We start from the raw sequence: 20,905 nt of genomic DNA on the forward strand, positions 1-20,905 counted from the left end.
GCGGCGCCCACGTGACCCCGCGCGCGGCGCAGCGATGGCGGCGAGGCGGACGGGCGTGCTGGTGCTGCTGGGGCTCGCGGCGCTCGGCTCGTGTCCCTGCGCCCCGGGGCCCCTGCCGTGCGCCCTCCGCGCCGCCGCTGCCGCCAAGATGAAGGTGGTGGAGGAGCCCAACTCGTTCGGGTGAGCGGGCCCGCGGGGCGCGGCGGGGCGCGGCGCCCAGAGCCCGGCCCCCCTGACCCTGCCACTTCTCGCAGGCTCAACAACCCGTTCCTGCCCCAGACCAGCCGCCTGCAGCCCAGGAGGGAGCCTTCGCCCGTGTCCGGTGAGCGCGGGGCCCTGGCCGCGGACGTGCGGGCCGTGCCGGGGGGCCTCCGCGGCGTTTCTGGCTCGCGCGGCGGTGTGAGCCTCCGGCCTCGTTTGCGAGACCTGCGTTTGCCTCTGCGCGGTGCTGAGCTGGCCCCGCTCGGCTGCGGCCGATGCCCGCGGTGTCGAGGCGCTGTTCGCGGGGGACCGCGGCCCTCACCCTGCGCCCTCGGTGCTCAGGCCTCGGAGGATGGCGCCGCCCGCCTTGGTCGGCCGACCCTGTCCGCTTGTTGGCTGGGACAAGCCCTGCTGCGGGGACAGCCCTCCCCCGGACTGCCTCTTGCTTCCAGAGGGAGGACCCCAGGGGTGGACTTGCTGGGTCGCTAAATGAGAAAGATCGGCAGCAAAAAGCTAGGGATGTTTTCTACGTTGAGCGCTGTGAACGTCCACTTTGTTGCAACGTTTGAAACTAGGTTACAGACGTTGTGACACTTTATGCCCTGATAGTTGCGGTTAGCAGTAAGTGTGTGATGGAAGCAGTCCAGGCCCCCCAGGCCTCTCCGTGCCCTCCACAGCTGTCCCACCCCACCCTGCCCGGGATTGTTCAAGGGTCTCACGCATTTGGTTAATCAGGTGTCTGTATCCTAGACCGGGAACAGGTACCTCTGTACTGTTCGCTCTTTTTTTGTTTTTAAGATTTTATTTATTTATTCATGAGAGAGACAGAGAGAGAGAGAGAGGCAGAGACACAGGCAGAGGGAGAAGCAGGCTCCAGGCAGGGAGCCCGACGTGGGACTGGATCCCGGGTCTCCAGGATCACGCCCTGGGCCAAAGGCAGACGCCAAACTGCTGAGCCATCCAGGGATCCCTGTTTGCTCTTAAAAAGGGGGGGGGGGGCTTTCATGACCTTGACTTTGGGGAGTCCAGGCCAGGTGTCTGACAATGATTTCCTGGATTGGTCTGGGTTATATCATTTGCCTTGGTCTGCTTTCTTTGGTGTGTGCTCTGTGAGTGGGAAGGTAGGCTTGAAAGCTGATTACAGTCAGGTGGTCAGGTTCAGGGTGGGCAGGGATCCTTCACAGGGAGGCAGCGCACCGTGGGGCGTCATGTTGGAGGGCAGGGCTGCCAGCGTCTCTCCACTGTCGAGATGGGCTTGTGCCTCCAATTGTGGCCCAGTAGCCTCACGTTTATTCCAAGGGGGGAGGAGAGTGCGTGCCCACCTTCTACCTCTCTCGTGCCATCTGCATCTACTATGGTCTCTGATAGAGAAGACCCTTCCCTTCTTCTCCTTTCTCTTTTATTTTTGAAGATAATTATCAGCTGAGATTTAAGTTTTATTTTTATTGAGCCATAGTGGACGTGTTCAATTTGAAGAAGTGTAGCAGTTGGCCAATCCATGTCCTTGTTGCCCAAAACATGGAGAACAGTTCCACCACCCAGAAAATGACTGTGTGTTCCTTTCTAAATCCTCCTCCTCCTCCTCAGCCTGGTGTCTGTCACTGTAGAGGAGCCTCCTCTGTGCTTGGCCTCCAGCTAAATGGAGCCCCAGAGCACACCATCCCGCATCTGGTTTCTTTCTGGCCTCGAGTTGCGTTCATACACATTGTCGGGTGTCTCACTGTTCTTACTGGCGAGTACATATTAAAAACTGTAAATGAGTGTGGTCTCTGGTTGATTGTGTCATGCCTGTGTCGATTTCCTGGTCTGGGTGATGTACCAGAGTTAGGTGAGGACTGACTAGGAGAGGCTGGGCGATGGTACATGGACCATTTATTTATTTTATATAGAGAAAAACGCTCACGAGTGGGGAAGGGCACAGGGAGGGCGAGTCCCAAGCAACCGCCCCACTGAGCGTGGCGCCCCACATGGGGCTCAATTCCACAACCCTGGGATCATGACCTGAACTAAAACCAAGAGTAGGACACTCAACTGATAGCTACCCAAGTGCCCCAATTTTTACTTGACTTTAAACAATTTTATGGGATGCCTACATGGCTCAGTCTGCCTTTGGTTCAGGGCATGATCCCGCAGTCCCGAGACCTAGTCCCACATGGGGCTCCCTGCATGGAGCTTCCATCTGCCTGTGTCTCTGTCTCTGTGTTTCTCATGAATAAATAAATACAATTAAAAAAATTTTGTGATAGGGCCAATTTGGAGCACGTGGGGAAGTGGAGGGAAGAACATGTGAGACCCCAAGTCGGTGCACTCAGCCTGGGCCCTCACCCCACAGCTGTGTTACTGTGAAACAAATTTCTCACAACTTAGCTCACTTGTAAATATCTTGGTGGGATGTCCTAAGGGCATAGGAACATCATCTTCATCACACTTTTTTAAAAAGCACTAATTCTTCAGTAAAAACCCCCTTGGTGCTTTAGATTTCTAATTGTGTCAAAATTTTTTAAAATTTTTATTTATTTATGATAGTCACACACACAGAGAGAGAGAGAGGGGCAGAGACACAGGCAGAGGGAGAAGCAGGCCCCATGCACCGGGAGCTCAATGTGGGATTCGATCCCGGGTCTCCAGGATCGTGCCCTGGGCCAAAGGCAGGCGCCAAACCGCTGCGCCACCCAGGGATCCCTTTTTTAAAAAAATATATTAACATACTCTTTTATTTTTTTTTAAGATTTATTTATTATTCATAGAGACACACACACACAGAGAGAGAGAGGCAGAGACACAGGGAGAAGGAGAAGCAGGCTCCATGCCGGGAGCCTAGTGTGGGACTTGATCCCAGGACTCCAGGATCCTGCCCTGGGCTGAAGGCAGGCACTAAACCGCTGAGCCACCCAGGGATCCCTAATTGTGTCAAATCTAAGAGCTGGTTTGTTCGACTCAAGGTTTCAGGTGTGTATGCTGCGCCCATGAGTATTTTGTGCATCTGTTGCTCCCCTCCCTGTTCTCGAAATTTCTTCATTGAAGAAGCTGGGTCATTTGTTGTCCACATTCTGAATTTTGTTCATTGCATTCCCATGGAAATTAACATCTCTTCTTCATGTTAGCTGGAGTACAGACTGTTGTTGATTTTTTTTTTTAAGATTTTATTCATTTATTCATGAGAGACACGGAGAGAGGCAGAGACACACGGAGAAGCAGGCTCCCTGCCGGGAGCCCGATATAGGACTTGATCCCAGGACCCCGGGATCACGCCCTGGGCTGAAGGCAGGTACTAAACCGCTAAGCCACCCGGGCGTCCCAAGGCTGTTGGTTTTTCTTCCTTTCCAATCTTAGTGGCTTTTACGAATTTTCTTGTCTCTTGCTCCAGCCAGGCCTCCTGTGCTGCTGGAGAGCGGGTGGCCCTTGGGCTGGGAGAGGAAGGTCCCTCTTCTGCTTCCTTAGTGTGCACTGTGAGTTGACGCAGATTTGCTCAAGTGCTTTTCTGTACCTGGAGGTGATGAGAGAGTTTGCTTTCTCAGGCTGTTTATACAGTTTATACTGTTGATACAGTGGCGAGCATGCATTTCTGGATGTTGAGCCAGTCTTGTCCTTAGAATGAACCCCACTGGGTCATGATGAGTACACACGGTTTATCTATTGCTGGATTTAAATTGCTAATTATTCCTGACCTCTTTTTTCTTCTAGAATTTCTTTCACCTTTTCCTATTTTCCACATGACTGCTGAGATTTTCTATTTATTCTTCATATTTTACTTTACTCCCTTGGACATAGTTGTAATAGCTGCTTTAAAATTCTCTTCCGGGGATCCCTGGGTGGCACAGCGGTTTAGCGCCTGCCTTTGGCCCAGGGCGCGATCCTGGAGACTCTGGATCGAATCCCACGTCGGGCTCCTGGTGCATGGAGCCTGCTTCTCCCTCTGCCTGTGTCTCTGCCTCTCTCTCTCTATGTGTGACTATCATAAATAAATAAAAATTAAAAAAAAATAAAATTCTCTTCTGCTTCCAGCATCTACACTGGGTGGGGGTTGACCTGCAGTGGTTTTTTTTTTGGGGGGGGGGCATGGGTCTCACTGCCTACTTGCTCACACGTCTTGTATTTCTGAAGTTTGTTTGTTTTTTTTTTTTAAGATTTTATTTATTCATAGAGACACAGAGAGCTAGAGACACAGGCAGAGGGAGAAGCAGGCTCCATGCAGGGAGGAGCCCAATGGGGGACTCGATCCCAGGACCCCGGGATCATGACTTGAGCCAAAGGCAGACAATCACTGAGCCACCCAGGCGTCCCTGGGCTGTGCTCCTTTGAAAAGCATTGATCTATTTAGGCAGTCAGCTCACTGAGCCCACTCGCCAGCCCTGCTCAGTCTGGTGTCTGGATTCGGCGGCCTCCCCCATGTGTGCAGGCATGGGGGCCGGGAGCCCTACATTATGGGTTGCCCTGTGGCCCGTTCCTCTTTTGTTTTAAGATTATATATACATATTTTTAATTTTATTTTAAGGTTTTATTTATTTACCCATGAGAGACACACAGAGAGAAGCAGAGACACAGGCAGAAGGAGAAGCAGGCTCCATGCAGGGAGCCCGACGTGGGACTCCATCCCGGGTCTCCAGGATCACACCCTGGGCTGAAGGCAGCGTTAAACCGCTGAGCCACCCGGCCTGCCTAAAATATACATATTTTTTTTTAATTTTTATTTATTTATGATAGTCACAGAGAGAGAAAGAGAGAGAGGCAGAGACACAGGCAGAGGGAGAAGCAGGCTCCATGCAGCGGGAGCCCGATGTGGGATTCGATCCCCGGGTCTCCAGGATCGCGCCCTGGGCCAAAGGCAGGCGCCAAACCGCTGCGCCACCCAGGGATCCCTATTTTTTAAAGATTTACTTATTTATTTTTAGAGAGAACAAGCAAGGAGGGAGGAGGGGCAGAGGGAGATAGAGAATCCTAAGCAATCGCCACACTCAGCAGAGAGCCCAGCAAAAGGGCTCGTTCTCAGGACCCTGAGATCATGACCCGAGCTGACACCAAGAGTTGGATGTTTAACCAACTGAGCCATCCAGGTGCCCCTAGGGTAAAAATATTATATTTAAATTTTTGGGATGCCTGGGTGGCTCAGCAATTGAACTGATTTTTTTTCAAAATCTTTATTTTTTTTTTTTTTTTTTTTAAAGATTTTATTTATTTATTCATAGAGACACAGCTAGAGAGAAAGAGGCAGAGACACAGGCGGAGGGAGAAGCAGGCACCATGCAGGGAGCCTGATGTGGGACTCGATCCGGGGTCTCCAGGATCATACCCTGGGCTGCAGGCGGCGCTAAACCGCTGCGCCACCGGGGCTGCCCTCAAAATCTTTAAAAAAAAATAAACGTTTATTAATACTTTTTTTAAAGATTTTATTTATTTATTCATGAGACACACACAGAGGCAGAAACGCAGGCAGAGGGAGAAGCAGGCTCCGTGCAGGGAGCCCGATGCGGGACTCAATCTCGGGTCTCCAGGATCACCTCCTGGGCTGCAGGCGGTGCTAAACCGCTGCACCAGCGGGGCTGCCCTAAATATAATATTTTTAAGATATTTTTTCCCCAACCAACAAACCAGAATGGATAGCATAAACATGGTTTGATAGATTATTCATGGCTTGGGAAAAATTACCTACAGCTCCCTGCTCAGCGGGGAGTGCCCCCCGCCTCCCATTGCCCCTCCATGTGCTCTTGCAAATAAAATCTTTAAAAAAAACTACTCAACAAAATGTGAAGGCTTTCAGAAAGAGGTGTAAAGGGCAGATCTTAAGTTATTCTAAGATTTTTAAATGGGCCCTCCTGACTCAAAACTTACAAAGTCAAATTATTTTTCTGCAAAGTGCGCCAGGGAAGCAGAGGGCGCACGCAAGTTGGGCAGAAGTAGCGTCTCAGGCCACCTCGCTGGAACATTGTTCAGAAGGCAAACAGCTAAGCTTTACTGACCTACTGATTAATAAGGTTTTTTTTTTTTTAATTTATTTATTTATTTATTTATGACAGTCACAGAGAGAGAGAGAGAGGCAGAGACACAGGCAGAGGGAGAAGCAGGCTCCATGCACCGGGAGCCCGACGTGGGACTCCATCCCGGGTCTCCAGGATCACACCCTGGGCTGAAGGCAGCGTTAAACCGCTGAGCCACCCGGCCTGCCTAAAATATACATATTTTTTTTTAATTTTTATTTATTTATGATAGTCACAGAGAGAGAAAGAGAGAGAGGCAGAGACACAGGCAGAGGGAGAAGCAGGCTCCATGCAGCGGGAGCCCGATGTGGGATTCGATCCCCGGGTCTCCAGGATCGCGCCCTGGGCCAAAGGCAGGCGCCAAACCGCTGCGCCACCCAGGGATCCCTATTTTTTAAAGATTTACTTATTTATTTTTAGAGAGAACAAGCAAGGAGGGAGGAGGGGCAGAGGGAGATAGAGAATCCTAAGCAATCGCCACACTCAGCAGAGAGCCCAGCAAAAGGGCTCGTTCTCAGGACCCTGAGATCATGACCCGAGCTGACACCAAGAGTTGGATGTTTAACCAACTGAGCCATCCAGGTGCCCCTAGGGTAAAAATATTATATTTAAATTTTTGGGATGCCTGGGTGGCTCAGCAATTGAACTGATTTTTTTTTCAAAATCTTTAAAAAAAAATAAACGTTTATTAATACTTTTTTTAAAGATTTTATTTATTTATTCATGAGACACACACAGAGGCAGAAACGCAGGCAGAGGGAGAAGCAGGCTCCGTGCAGGGAGCCCGATGCGGGACTCAATCTCGGGTCTCCAGGATCACCTCCTGGGCTGCAGGCGGTGCTAAACCGCTGCACCAGCGGGGCTGCCCTAAATATAATATTTTTAAGATATTTTTTCCCCAACCAACAAACCAGAATGGATAGCATAAACATGGTTTGATAGATTATTCATGGCTTGGGAAAAATTACCTACAGCTCCCTGCTCAGCGGGGAGTGCCCCCCGCCTCCCATTGCCCCTCCATGTGCTCTTGCAAATAAAATCTTTAAAAAAAACTACTCAACAAAATGTGAAGGCTTTCAGAAAGAGGTGTAAAGGGCAGATCTTAAGTTATTCTAAGATTTTTAAATGGGCCCTCCTGACTCAAAACTTACAAAGTCAAATTATTTTTCTGCAAAGTGCGCCAGGGAAGCAGAGGGCGCACGCAAGTTGGGCAGAAGTAGCGTCTCAGGCCACCTCGCTGGAACATTGTTCAGAAGGCAAACAGCTAAGCTTTACTGACCTACTGATTAATAAGGTTTTTTTTTTTTTAATTAATTTATTTATTTATTTATGACAGTCACAGAGAGAGAGAGAGAGGCAGAGACACAGGCAGAGGGAGAAGCAGGCTCCATGCACCGGGAGCCCGACGTGGGATTCGATCCCGGGTCTCCAGGATCGCGCCCTGGGCCAAAGACCAGCGCTAAACCACTGCGCCACCCAGGGATCCCTGATTAATAAGGTTTTTAATGTAGTCGTTTCCAAAGATGCAGAGAGAAGGTCCAGGAATCCGGGGGGGGGGGGGGGGCGGGGACGGGAGCCGAGGCGCCCGGGGCCTGCAACAGGAACGGCCCGGCTGCGTGTCTTCCCTGTGACTCCAGAAACTGCATAAACTGATTTTTCAGGACTGTCCCTTTTTAGAAAATACTTATTCCTAAACCAGCTGTAACGTGATTGGACAAGCATATAGTCTCTAAAAATGTTCAGAGTACAAAAGCCAAAAATCTGTAGCGGGCCAAAGGAAACGACACCACCAGCTTTACGGCCGCACCGCCCTCAGGAGCGTCCGCCCCGTCCGTGTGGTTCCAGGTCAGGCTAAGGCTTTAAGTCACGTATTCTCAAAAGAGCTAGCTGGCTTTTCCTGAGAGGTTGCTTTAACAGTTTATGCTGCAGACAGAAGGGTTCTGATCTGCGACATGTACGGATACAAGAGTAGGCCCCTGGACGCTTGACCTGTCCCCATTACGCAGCTCAAATAGTTTCCTTCAAAACACTTTAAAGCTTATTAGGGCAGAACTCTGGAGTTTTACCAGTTCTCCCCACCCAAATGTGTGTGTCCTTTACTGTGACTCAAGCAGCTTTCCCAGAGCGAGGTGTGCAAAGGTTGGTTTAAGAAAGGGAAGGGGAGGGCTCGGTCGGTATCCCTGGGTGACTTTAACTCTCATCCGAGCAGCGCAGTGACAGGGACAGAGAAAGTGGTCTCAGGAAAAGCTAATTCTGTTAGTCAAGCTTTGCTTTTTAAAAACTATTACTCTTTCTTCCAAAACAGAACCTTTAACGTGAGAATCTTGACTTTAATGAAAATTGTGCGAGGATTTTCTTTAATGATTAAAATCAAAACTCAGAAGGTCAGAGACCTGGGAGAGAGCCAGTGGCTCTAATGATGATCGGCTGTTTTGTAAAGCCTGGCATCTAAAATACAAAGATCTTTGTGGTTACACGGCACAAAGATCATGACGGTTACACGGCAGCTTCCAATTTCTTAATTTTTAAAGACCACTATTTTGAGAACATACAACGCGCATAAACAAAAATGGTTCCAAGTGAAGTACACAACAAATATTGAGAAAAGGTCTACAAGAAAAGTTTCCCTCATTCAGTCTGACAAAAGTCCATCTCTTTCAGCAAATAAATCATAATTCTAAAGGGAATGTAAGTTAATCGTGGATTCAACACCACCTGACGCAGCGTACAGGTGAGTGGGGGAGCGCGCCTCTACCTTCGCAGCCCGAGCCCGGCAGGGGTCAGAGCTCAGGGCCCACGCACAGCTGCCGCACGTCCCACCGGCTCCTGGCTCTGTGGGAAGCAGAACCCAGAGCTCACATTCAGATTTTCCATGTCTTCCAGAATGTGAGCTTTGATCTCGGTCTCCTGTCTTTAGCACAGAAGACTGGTGACATTCAGTCGTTTGCCCAGATGGTTTGGTGCTGAGGGCCGTGAAGTCCTAGGGAGAGCAAGCGTCCCGGTGGGGGGGGGGGGCGCTTTCTGGCGCTTTCCAGCAGGAGACAACAGAAAATATCGGAGATATTAAGGTCTTCAAAGCAAGACGCACACAACAGTAAGCCAGCTGCCTCCTCACAGATGCAACTAAACGGATCATCTAACTCTCATCTAACTCGTTTCCCAAAGTAAACATGATTTTTAAATTTTTTACTAATCTCCACACCCAATACGGCGCCCAAACTCAGGACCCTGAGATCCAGAGTTGCAAGCAAGCTCCTCTGACTGAGCGGGCCGGGAGCCCCTCAGATTTCATTTTTGAAACAAAGTAAACGATAGGACCACTTAATAAAGACTGAAGTGTCCTCTGCAGAAGAATATTGAGGAATATTACAAAGTTGATTTCTAAAACCAGTGATGTTTTCTTTTTCAAAAGCCACGTGTGTGGGATCCCTGGGTGGCACAGTGGTTTGGCGCCTGCCTTTGGCCCAGGGCGCGATCCTGGAGACCCGGGATCGAATCCCGCATCGGGCTCCCGATGCATGGAGCCTGCTTCTCCCTCTGCCTGTGTCTCTGCCTCTCTCTCTCTCTCTCTCTCTCTCTCTCTCTCTCTCTCTCTCTGTGACTATCATAAATAAATTAATTAATTAATTAAAAAAAAAGCCACGTGTGTGCTCTCCTGGCTCTCAGACACCAGTGCCTGCAGTTTGGGAGTTTGGAGATGAGGGTTTTCTTTTCCATAGTTGTCTAATTGCCAACAAAGCAAAAGTCTCTACATTTCCATGACTTCACTTGTCCATTTGTGCTCAGTAATGGCAGCAGCAAAAAAACCCCAAAACCCATTGAGCCTAGCAAGTGTATACAGCAGCACGATGGGGTCCTGTGGGGTCGGCAGGTGGCACCAGTGGGGGTCCAGTCTGTGCAGACAGGCTCCCCTCCCTGGTTCTTCTGGCTTAATTCTCTCAAGTACGTGGCTTTTTCTTGGAGTTCAAAGAGTTGGAGGCTGATCGCAAAGCGCTCACTGTAAATGGTTTTCAGTAGTCCCTCTCCATCCGATCTGAGCTCAGAGGCTGCTGTGTGTCCTGCGTGCGAGTGGCCTCCAGGAAACAGCTGGGGGCTTACCCTGAGGCCCACTGCCTTCCTGTGTTGCCCCCACCTTCCAGCTGCTGGGTCACCTCCCTGTCTCTCTGCTCTGGACACTGGGAGAGGCGGGGGGCTTGTCTGGGCCCAGCCACCTTGGTGGTGGACCTCCCAGCAGGAGAGGCAGCCTGGTGGGTGGCACGTAACTTCTTTGCTTTATTCTACACAGATGATGATGTCAGAACTTTCCCATGACCTTCCTGTGAACTCGTTCAAGTCCATGCTCTTAAGTCAGTAGGAGCGTTTCTTCCTGTGAGCTCATGTTCCTGAGTGTATACAGCTTGGATTGCTTGCTTTTGAGTTTAGCTGTAGGGACTTCGAGTCATCATTTTAATTTTGAACCTATAAATGAGTTCATACGGTTCGCATGTAAACCTGTAGAGACAGGTGGGCTCAGTCTGCTCTTCTGTCTCATCCCATTACATTGTGCTCCCTGAGGGGCCCGCTGGTTGGTCCTTTATAAAACTGAGATATGGGGATGCCTGGGTGGCTCAGGTGTTAAATCGTCTGCCTTTGGCCCAGGGCGTGATCCTGGAGTCCCGGGGTAGAGTCCCACATTGGGCTCCCTGCGTGGAGCCTGCTTCTCCCTCTGCCTGTGTCGCTGCCTCTCTCTGTCTCTCATGAATAAATAAATAAAATCTTAAAAAAAAAAAAAAACTGAGATACAATATAGAACATTAAAATCATTCCAGGTGTACAATTATCTGCTGCAATATTTGTACATACTGCAAAGTAATCACCACAGTAAGTGTAATTTAAAAAAAAAAATTTGGGGATCCCTGGGTGGCTCAGGGGTTTGGCGCCTGCCTTTGGCCCAGGGTGCGATCCTGGAATCCCGGGATCGAATCCCACGTCGGGCTCCCGGTGCATGGAGCCTGCTTCTCCCTCCTCCTTTGCTTTGTCTCTGCCTTTCTCTCTCTCCATGTCTAAAATAAATAAATAAATAAATAAATATTTATTTATTCATTTATTCATTTATTCATGAGACAGAGAGGCAGAGACCTAGGCAGAGGGAGAAGCAGGCTCTCTGTGAGGAGCCCAATATGGGACTCGATCACGGGACTCGGGATCACACCCTGGAGCAAATCCAGACATTCAACCACTGAGCCACCCAGGCATCCCCACAGTAAGTGGAATTAACATCTGTCCCCTTATGTAGTTGCAGATTTTTTCTTGTGATGAAGACTTTTAAAATCCACTCTCTTGGGCAGCCCTGGTGGCGCAGCAGTTTAGCACTGCCTGCAGCCTAGGGCGTGATCCTGGGGACCCTGGAGACCCTGGATCGAGTCCCACATCAGGCTCTCCGCGTGGTGCCTGCCTGTGTCTCTGCCTCTCTCTCTCTCTCTCTGTGACTCTGTGAATAAATAAATAAATCTTAAAAAAAATCCACTCTCTTAGGGCACCTGGACGGCTCAGTCTGTTGAGCATCTGGCTTCGGCTCAGGGCATGATCCTAGGGTCCTGGGATCGAGTCCCGCATCAGGCTCCCTGCATGGAGCCTGCTTCTGCCTCTCTCTGTGTCTCTCATGAATAAATAAATAAAAATCCTTAAAAAAAATCCACTCTCTTGGGGCACCTAGGTAACTCGATTGAGCACGTGGCTCTTGATTTCAACTCAGGTCATGATCTTGGGGTGGTGGGATTAAGCCTTGAGTCGGGCTCTGCACTGAGCACAGAGCCTGCTTGAAATTCTCTCTCTGTCCCTGCCCCACATGCACACACTCTTGTTCTCTAAAAATATGTAAATAATAAGACTTAAAAAATGTACTCAGCAATTTTCAAATATACAACACGGTATCATTAGTTATAGTTACCATGCTGTACGTGACATTCCCATGCCTTATTTATAAGTGGAAATTGCGATCCTTGACCCCCACCATTTGGCCCAGCCCTCGCCCCTGGCAACCACCAGTCTGGTCTCTGTATCTTGGAGCTTGGTATTTTATTTTTTTAGATTTCCACATGTGACCTCATCCAGTATTTGTTGTGCTGATGGTGGTGTAGTGGCTTCTGGGTCCATTCGTGCTGTCACAGAGGGCAGGATTTCTTTTTTATGGCTGAATATGGCTGCATGGTAGTTGCTGCATCCGTGTTTACCACCTCTTCTTCGCCCATCAGCGGACACTTAGGTCCTCTCCATGTCTTGGCTGCTGTGGATAATCCTGCTGTGAGCACGGAGGTGCACATTTCTTTTTCAGATGGTTTCATTTTCTTCAGATAAACATCACAATAAATATCCACAGATCATATGGTATTTTTATATTTTGAGGACCCTCCACACAATTTTCCAAGTGGCTGCTCCAGTGTGCATTCCCGCCAGCAACCCACAAGGTTCCTGTTTCCCCATGTCCTCACCAGCACCTGCTATTCCTGCGTGGTTGAGGTCACCGTTCTGGCAGGTGTGAGGATAACTTGTCATGGTTTTATGGGGCGTTTCCATGGTGGCGAGTGATACCGAGCACCTCTGCGTGTACCTGCTGGCCGCCGGGTGGTCCCTTCTGCGGGACTGCATGTGCAGATCCACTGCCCGCCTTGGGCTGGGGTTTTCGGTCTTGAGTTGAAGGAGTTCTCTGTATGTTAAGGGTATTATTAGTCCCTTACCAGATAGAGGACTTACAGATCTTCCCTCCCATTCCGTAGGCTGCCTTTTCATTTTGTTGGTCTCTTCACTGCGCAGAAGCTTTTTACTCTGACATGGTCCCAGCAGCCGTGCAGAGGTCCCGGGTTCCCCACACCTGACCAGTTTACCTTCCTGAGTGTGTGTGTGTGTGTGTGTGTGTGTGTGTGTGTGTGTGTGTGAACAGCCCTCCTGGTGGTGGGTGTGGAATGAGCTCTCATCGTGGGTTTGATAGTATTTCCCTGATGACCAACCTCTCCGTGTTATACGGGCTCTTTGTAGAGCTTCTTCAGAGAAAACTCTAGTCAATTTTTGAATGAGGTTGTTTGAGGATTTTTTTGTTGTTATAGTTCTTTGTGTGTCCTGGTTGTTATCCTTACTACAAGTGTGATTTGCGAATATTTTCTTGCTTTCTCTGGGTCGTCTCATTCTTTGTCTTGGTAGTGTCCTGCAATGCACAGAAGTCCTAAATTTTGAAGTCCACTCTGTTTTGTTTCTCGCAGTGCCTTTGTGGTCATAGCCAAGAAGTCATTGCCAAAGCCAATGTCCTAAGGATTTTCCCTGTGTTTTTCTCTTAAGAGCTTTTTAGGCTTAGCTTCAAATCTGTTTTGAGGTTTGGTGTTTTTTTTTTTGTTTTTTTTGGTTTTTTTTTTGGTATATTGTGTAAGGTGGGGCTCCCGTGTCATTCTTGTGTGTGTGGACATCATTTCCCTGCACCATTTGTTGAGAAGATGGTCCTTTCCTTTCCCAGCTGAACAGTCTTGACGCCCATGTCAGACCTTATGAATGTATGTCCAGCACTATTTGTGGGTGCTCCGCTCGGTCACCCCACCTGTCCGTGTGTATGCCAGCACCACAGTTTTACTCTGTGGCTTTGAAGCACGTTTTGAAATCAGCGGTTGAGTTTTTCAACTTTGTTCTCTTACAAGATTGTTTTGGCTATTTGGGTTGAGTTCCTTTTTTTTTTTTTTTAAGACTTTATTTATTCATGAGAGACAGGCAGAGACACAGGCAGAGGGAGAAACAGGCCCCCTGCAGGGAGCCCAATGTGGGACTTGAATCTGGGACCCTGGGGTCACGACCTGAGCTGAAGGCAGATGCCCACCCACTGAGCCACCCAGGCATCCCTGAGTTTCCATTTTAATTTTAGGATGGTTTTTTCCTATTTCTGCAAAAAAAAAAAAAATTGAAGTTATTGGCATTTTGATATAGATTGAATTAAGTCTTTTAGGGTAGTGTTCACATCTTAAGTTTTCCTATCCATGAACACGGGGCATCTCTCCATTTACTTCATTTACATCTTTAATTTGTCAGCTACGTTTTGTAGTTTATACACGTATTTTGCATCCTTGGCTTATTTCCAAGTGTTTTTTTTCTATCGTAAATGGAATTGTTTTCTTTGATTTCCTTTCTGGATTGCTGCTAGCGTAGAGAAACACACTGGTGTTTGCCAACCTCGTGTCCTGCAGCTTTGCTGGCACACTTCTGTGGATCAGGTTTTCTGCACACACGACCGCGGCTGTAGTGTTATTTCTTCCTTTCCAGCGTGGAGGCTGCTGTTGCTCGTCCTGCTGTGTGCGCCCCGGCTGGAAGAGGCTCGCGGAGTGGGCCGGGGCCTGTCCTGGGCCGGCTGACCTCCTGGTTTGTAGAGTGTTGGCATGAAAGGGGTTGAAATCCGGCAGGTGCTGCTGTGTGCCTCTACTGCGTGGTCACGGACTCTTCCGTTCCTTCTTCTGGATTACATTCGTTGTGGGATCTCAAACATCCGTGTATTTTGGGAATGACCCCCACTTGGTGAGGGCGTGGGATCCTTGTAATGTGCCATCGGAGCCCATTTGCTGGTGTTTCGTTGCAGATTTCCTGCATGAACGTTCATAATGGACCTTTTAGACTTTGGTCGTGCGCTGAGGCTGGCCTCACGGAGTGAAGGGGCAGCTTCCAGGAGTGCCTGCGGAGGGACACCGTGTTCCTGGGGGCTTGTACACGTCACATAGGTCATCAGGGTGTACGTTTCCCATGGTGCTCTGTTCTCTCAATTCTGCGGAACTCACAGCATCCCCACTTTCGTAGCTGATTATAGGAATTTGTGTGTGTGTGTGTGTGTGTGTGAATCTAGCTAAAGACTTGTCGATTTTGTTGATCTTTTTAAAGAACCAGTGTTGGGTTTACTGACTTATTTTTGTCACTGCTCCAGTCTTTATTATTTTCTTCTTTCTGCTAGCTTGGGGTTTAGTTCGATCTTTGTCTAGTTCCTTAGAGTGTAAAGACGTGAGGTCTCCCTTGTTGCCTGTACCAGAGCCCCCTTTAGTATTGCTGTCACCGTGTCCCAGAGTAGTTTCTGATTTCCCTTGCGATTTCCTATTTGACCTAGTGGTTAAGAGGTAATTCCTGTAAGTCTGTGAACCTCCCCCACCTGCTGCTGCTGTGATTTCGGCCTTCCACCGCGATCGGGAAGGAAGGTGTGCGGGCGTACCTCGTGTCGGGCCCTTGGGTCTCCTGGCAGCTTCCAGCCTAGGGGCTACCCTGTGTGGGGCCCCCTGCGCAGGCCGTGTGTCGCCTGCACGTGCCTCGCCTGCACGTGCCTCCGGATGCAGGGTGCCGTTGGTGTACCCTAGGGGACGGGCTCACGGGAACCAAGGAGGCACAGCCTTGTGGCTTCTCTGTCCCTTGCATCTTGCATGGCTGTTGATGCTTCTTCCAGGCGACAGGTTGGATTTCATGCTCATCACCCCTGTGTATATTCTGGGTCTGTTTTCTCTGGTAACCACTGGGGCAGAGGGCACGGGAGGTTATTCAATTCTAATTTGAATTTTTATCAGTTTTCATCACGTACAAAACTGCAGCTCCACCCCTCCCCCCCGCTGTTACCGGGTTCGCACGCGACCTCCTTGGACGCTGCACCCAGTGGCAGAGGCCTAGGGTGATGCTTTATGCGTCCGTCTTTCGAGTTCTGTGCATTTTCAAGTCAAACGTAGACCCTCTGTGGCCTTGCAGTCTGGCCGCGTCCTCACTGGGGAGGAGACGGTCCTCGTTCCTTCCATCTGGATGAGGAAGGCCTCGGTGGCCCACGGGGAGGGTGCACGGTGGGCACCAATCCGGCCGGCGGGGCGGGGTCCTTCGAGCTGCCGCCGGGGCTGGGGAGGCTCAGGACGAGCTGCTCGGTTTGGTCAGTCCCCGGCTCTATCCAGGAGGGAGGCCTCTGTCCTGGGCTCGCCCCGCCGCAGCTCACTGGGTTTCCGTGGGCTGAGGGGCTGGAGCCTTCCTGCTAATCCTGCCTTGGGGGGTAGTTTTCGGCTCCAGCATTTCTTTTGTGGTTTCTTCCTGTAATTTCTTTTTTTAAAAAAAAAAATATTTATTCACGAGAGACATAGAGGGAAGCAGAGATACAGGCAGAGGGAGAAGCAGGCTCCATGCAGGGTGCCCGATGTGGGTGGGACCCGATTCCAGGATTCGGGGATCATGCTCTGAGCCAAAGGCAGACGCTCAACCACTGAGCCACCCGGGTGTCCCTCTTCCTGTAATTTCTCTGTCCGTGTTCCTTTAGTTCTTCGTTAAGTCTGGCGTCCGGGCTTCTCCCGGGAGGGTTGTCACCCTGCCCCGGGCTGGGCCATGTTCTGCTGTTGCTCCGTCCACCTCATGAGGACTTGCGGGGATCCGGGCTCCTGATGGCGGGGCTCCTCGTCAGCTATGTGCGTGGGGCCGCCTGCGGGCCTCGGCGCTGTCGTATGTGCCCCACCATAAGTCCCGCAAGGCTCTCAGTCCCCTGCAGCTTTCCTGAGCCTTGCCCACCTTGCCTGCCTGAGATCCAAGTTAGGCAAGACAGAGCCCAGGGCAGGGGCAGCCCCAGCCGGTCGGAAGGTCGCAGAGCTGGCCCGTCCTCCTGCCGCGCCAGGGGCCGTGGCAGGTACAGACGCCCCGAAACTGGCCTCACCCACTTGAAGGCTGCTTGGGGTTGGCTTGGGTGCTCCAGACTCCCACGAGGTTGTTCGGCTGATTTCTGGTTTCTTTGACGTGTCCTGACGTCACTCGGCTCCTGCATCCTCACCTCTCAAGTTTAAGGCCACCTCGGTTTCCCAGGAGGGGCGTCGCCGGGAGGCCTGTGCACCTGCAGCACACGCTCGACTCCAGCCCTGTGCTCTCTTCCAGGGCCTGCGCACCTCTTCAGGCTTTCTGGCAAGTGCTTCAGCCTGGTGGAGTCCACGTGAGTGCAGGGGGCCAGGGGCGGGGGTGGGGGGCGGGCGCCGGGCCCCCTGACGCACCTGTGCCCCCAGGTACAAGTACGAGTTCTGTCCCTTCCACAACGTGACGCAGCACGAGCAGACCTTCCGCTGGAACGCCTACAGCGGGATCCTGGGGTGAGTGGGGCGGGCAGGGGGTGCTGGGCCCAGCCGCCCACCCCCCCCTTCACGTGCTGTCCCCCGCAGCATCTGGCACGAGTGGGAGCTGTCCAACTACACCTTCAAGGCCATGTGGATGAGGGACGGCGACTCCTGCCGCACCCGGAGCCGCCAGAGCAAGGTGGGTGGGCAGTGAGGGCGCGGGTACCGCCCCCCCCTCCGCCGTCCCCTGAGGCTGTGCCCACCGAGGCTGTGCCTGCAGGTGGAGCTGGCCTGTGGGAGCAGCCACCGCCTGGCCCGCGTGTCTGAGCCGAGCACCTGTGTGTACGCGCTGACCTTCGAGACGCCTCTGGTCTGCCACCCACACTCCCTGTTAGGTAGGAAGTCCCCGGGCGGGGGCAGGTGGAGCGACAGAGCAGCTCAGCTGAGGCTGCGTCTGTTGGGTTGCAGTGTACCCGGCCCTTCCCCCGGCCCTGCAGCAGAGGTGGGACCAGGTGGAGCAGGACCTGGCCGACGAGCTGATCACGGCCCAGGTGAGGGGCTGGGCGGGCAGCCCCGGGCCCGGGCTCAGCGCGGCCGGGAGCCGGGCGAGCCCTCTTCCCCCACCTCCAGGGCCATGAGAAGCTGCTCAGGGCGCTTTTTGAGGATGCAGGCTACTTAAAGACCCCAGAAGAAAGTGAATCGGTGCAGGAAGGAGGGGCTAAGGCCCCAGTGTTCCAGACCTTGGAGAACTGCAGTGAGGTGCGGGCAAGAAAGGGCGCCCCAGCCCCAGGGTGGCCTCCCCTCAGCCTCCTGGCTGCCCTTGGAACTCTTCTGTTCCAGGCACATAAAGAGCTGTCAAAGGAGATCAGGAGACTGAGGAGTGTGCTGACACAGCACGGCATCCCCTACACGAAGCCTGCAGGTAAGTCATGAGCAGGTGCGGGGCCCCAGCCCACCTGGGACCTACCGCCCTGGGGGCCAGGCCCTGTGCCAACCTGCTGCTTGGTGTTCTGGCAGAAACTTCCAGCCCTGAGCACATGGGCCCCAAGACACCCACAGATGGGACCGCAGAACAGCTCCGAGGTGACGCGTGACTGCGTGGGAACACCTTGTGACCTGAGACAGGGCCAGAGGGCAGCACCAGACTGGAGATGGGGGACCTGGGGCGTGCATCCTCTGCCTTCTGGCCTGTGGGCCCCCAGGCTTAGCTCAAAGAGGCAGACAAATAAAGATTCAAAATTTTAATTAATTCCTGTACTGATAAAAATAATTCCATGAATTCTGTAAAGCATTGCATAAATGCTGTAGTGTAAAAAAAATTTAAATTGTTAACTTGAAACAATTCACTACAAGTAAATGATTATGCGTTAAAAATAACTATCTTCCAAGTTAAGAGAGTTCCATTCCAGTAACATTCTCATCTAAACACTCTGAACAAACATAGATAAATTAATCCACGTGATGGGTCCACAGTGAGCCGAGGTCTCCTTTGTGGCCCCAGTCAAAAACAGCGGGGCTAGGGCACCAGAGCCGAGAGGCAGCGGGATGGCAGCCAGAGGGAGCACCGCGCCTGGCGCTGCTGTCGCCCACCCGCAGGACCCCGAGGCCTGCAGGGTGGGGAAGGCTCCCCCAAGACACGGGGCAGGAAGGACCCAGACGAGCAGCCCCCTGGGCACCCCTGGAGTTCCACTTGGGCAATTCTGGGGGCGGGGGTCCTGGTGGCACACCCAGCCTCAGGGCACACGCAGGGGAGGGGGATCCCCCAAGATGCCGCAGTTCCAGTCTCCTGCTGCACGGCAAGAACCGACCAGAGTAGCTTATACATAGACCTCAAGCTTAATTATCCTTAGTTTATAATTTGAAAATATCTAGGCTAGGTACTGATAATAAACATTGTCCTGTTTCCCAAAAAAGACCAAAGGCCTGAAATGGGAAACAAGTGCATAAATATTAATAAAAATAAAGAATTTTAAACGGTGATAACAGTAGCACAAAATATACGTCATTTCTAAGTGCTAATAAATCATCATCACTATCATTAAAAACAAAGTAGATTCACTAAAAACAAGTCAATAATCCCCCGTAGTCGTGGACTAGCTGCAGAACGTCATGGGTCCGCCTTTAAAACGACAGAGCTATCAGTTTGTTTTACATTAAAAAAGGTTTTTAAACCTCTTACTATAGTATTTGGTTACTGATAAAAATTTTTACCGAGCCCCTTTGCACTTTACAAAATGCTATTAAAAGTCTTTGGCAAAGCCACGGGTGGCCGAAATGTGCCCGCGCTCGCGTCCAGGCCAGAGGGACACCTGTCTTCGCCCCTGCGATGGACTCGGGGCGCCCTCCTGGAAGCCACTGGCGGGAGCCTTGTGGAGAGCAAAGTCTGCATAAACTACAGACACCCTTCGCTTCCCCCCAGATTTCTAGGAAAAACCACCCGGTGTGGACCAGAGAGGATTCAAGTCATCACCAAAACCAGACCCGTTCTCAGGAGCGTCTGTGCCACCGCCGGGTGGCCAGGCTCCGTCGGCAGCGGGGGGTGGGGGGGTCGCCTGAGGGGTCCTAGGGCGCAGCCTGGGAGCCTCTCCCTTGGAGGCTGGCATCCGGCTGCGAGCCTGGCCATGGGCGAGTCTCTGGCCTCAGGTCCTCCGGGTGGGCTCCCAACGCTGCAGAGACTCAGGCACGGCTCTGAAATAATAGGATCACTGGCGCCATGGAGCCCCTGGGCCCCGCTTCCCACTGGGGGAGCGAACCAGGCTGAAGGTGGCCCCCCCACCCCCGGCGAGGCTCAGGCACTTAGAAAAGTGGCCACAGGTCACGGAGTGTGACGGGGCTTGACGCCATTTCCTGGTCCTGGAATCTAGAACTCCAGTGATGTGCACATGCACGCAATTGGGAGAGTCCCCTTCACAAAATTAAAAACCTCTAAATGTGTCTTTCAGTATCACTGCTATAAATACTATTTGTTTGCACTTAATTTGAAAACTGTAAAAAAAATCCTAGGCATTTCTCACTACTTAGATAAATGCTCATTTCGTAAGTATTAACTTCAGGATAGAAAATCTAAGTCTTTACCATACCATGAACGAACAGTAAGCGGAGAGAAAACAGAGGTTCACAGTACACATAAAGCTTCATGTCGCATATTAAAAACCACGGACCTAGAAAGCAGCTTAGAGCAACTTACAAAGTCCCAGTCCCCCTGTGTACAAAGTGCTTGGTGGGGTCACAGTCCGTCAGGCCCGCGGGCCCCGCGGGGTAGGGCAGGGGCGCCGGGCGGCGGTCACCACGGGAGGGGCTGGCCCTTGCAGTAGGCACAGGGGGGCGCGCCCGCGCCGCAGGTCTCACAGAGCACCCGGTGCTGGCAGGGCTGCAGGACGCCGCCGTGGGCACGCTCCCGGCACACGGCGCAGTGCTTGGCGCGCAGTTGGAAGATCACCTGCGGGGAGACACAGGGCAGGTGGGGCAGGGCCCGGGAAAGCCCACGGGCACTCTGCGTCCCAGGGGTTCTGTGGCCGCGGGCGGGGCTGCCAAGCCCGGGAGGGGAGGGGAGGGCAGGGCGGCCAGGCAGCAGGGGCTTCTGCCCCGCCCCACAGGCTGCAGCCCGACAGCAACCCATGACCACGGTCTGCGGCTCAGAGGCCAGGCCCCTGCAGGAGAGTGTGGGGGGCCGACGAG

General features: G+C 51.8%; 2 protein-coding genes across 8 annotated transcripts in view; one reads left to right on the forward strand and one right to left on the reverse strand.

The window, feature by feature from the left end:
• Window positions 1-31: 31 nt before the first annotated feature.
• Window positions 32-18,476, forward strand: GNPTG (N-acetylglucosamine-1-phosphate transferase subunit gamma). 2 transcript variants are annotated; one of them, XM_055339998.1, is made up of 10 exons: window positions 32-180; window positions 255-322; window positions 17,055-17,109; window positions 17,180-17,263; window positions 17,333-17,426; window positions 17,508-17,622; window positions 17,696-17,778; window positions 17,858-17,986; window positions 18,068-18,149; window positions 18,245-18,476. In XM_055339998.1, exons 1-10 carry the CDS (start codon window positions 35-37, stop codon window positions 18,319-18,321), a joined length of 933 nt encoding a protein of 310 aa, XP_055195973.1. In that variant the 5' UTR covers window positions 32-34; the 3' UTR covers window positions 18,322-18,476. The 2 variants fall into 2 exon arrangements, with proteins under 2 accessions (XP_055195973.1, XP_055195974.1); XM_055339999.1 differs by lacking the exon at window positions 17,180-17,263.
• Window positions 18,454-20,905, reverse strand: part of UNKL (unk like zinc finger) — a 30,184-nt gene continuing 27,732 nt past the window's right edge. For all 6 annotated transcript variants that reach the window (XM_055339993.1, XM_055339992.1, XM_055339994.1 and 3 more), the window contains one exon: window positions 18,454-20,666. In XM_055339993.1, the coding sequence (XP_055195968.1) occupies window positions 20,511-20,666 (156 nt within the window). In that variant the 3' untranslated portion in view covers window positions 18,454-20,510. The remainder of the gene's footprint in view (window positions 20,667-20,905) is intronic.

The sequence above is a fragment of the Nyctereutes procyonoides genome, unplaced genomic scaffold (assembly GCF_905146905.1).
Source record: "Nyctereutes procyonoides isolate TBG_1078 unplaced genomic scaffold, NYPRO_anot_genome, whole genome shotgun sequence".
Lineage (NCBI taxonomy): Eukaryota > Metazoa > Chordata > Mammalia > Carnivora > Canidae > Nyctereutes > Nyctereutes procyonoides.

Coding starts and splice junctions, on each gene's coding strand:
- GNPTG (XM_055339998.1), top strand. CDS start 35: ATGGCGGCGAGGCGGACGGGCGTGCTGGTGCTGCTGGGGCTCGCGGCG. Junction 17,110..17,179: donor TTCAGCCTGGTGGAGTCCAC/GTGAGTGCAGGG, acceptor CTGTGCCCCCAG/GTACAAGTACGAGTTCTGTC. Junction 17,264..17,332: donor GCCTACAGCGGGATCCTGGG/GTGAGTGGGGCG, acceptor TGTCCCCCGCAG/CATCTGGCACGAGTGGGAGC.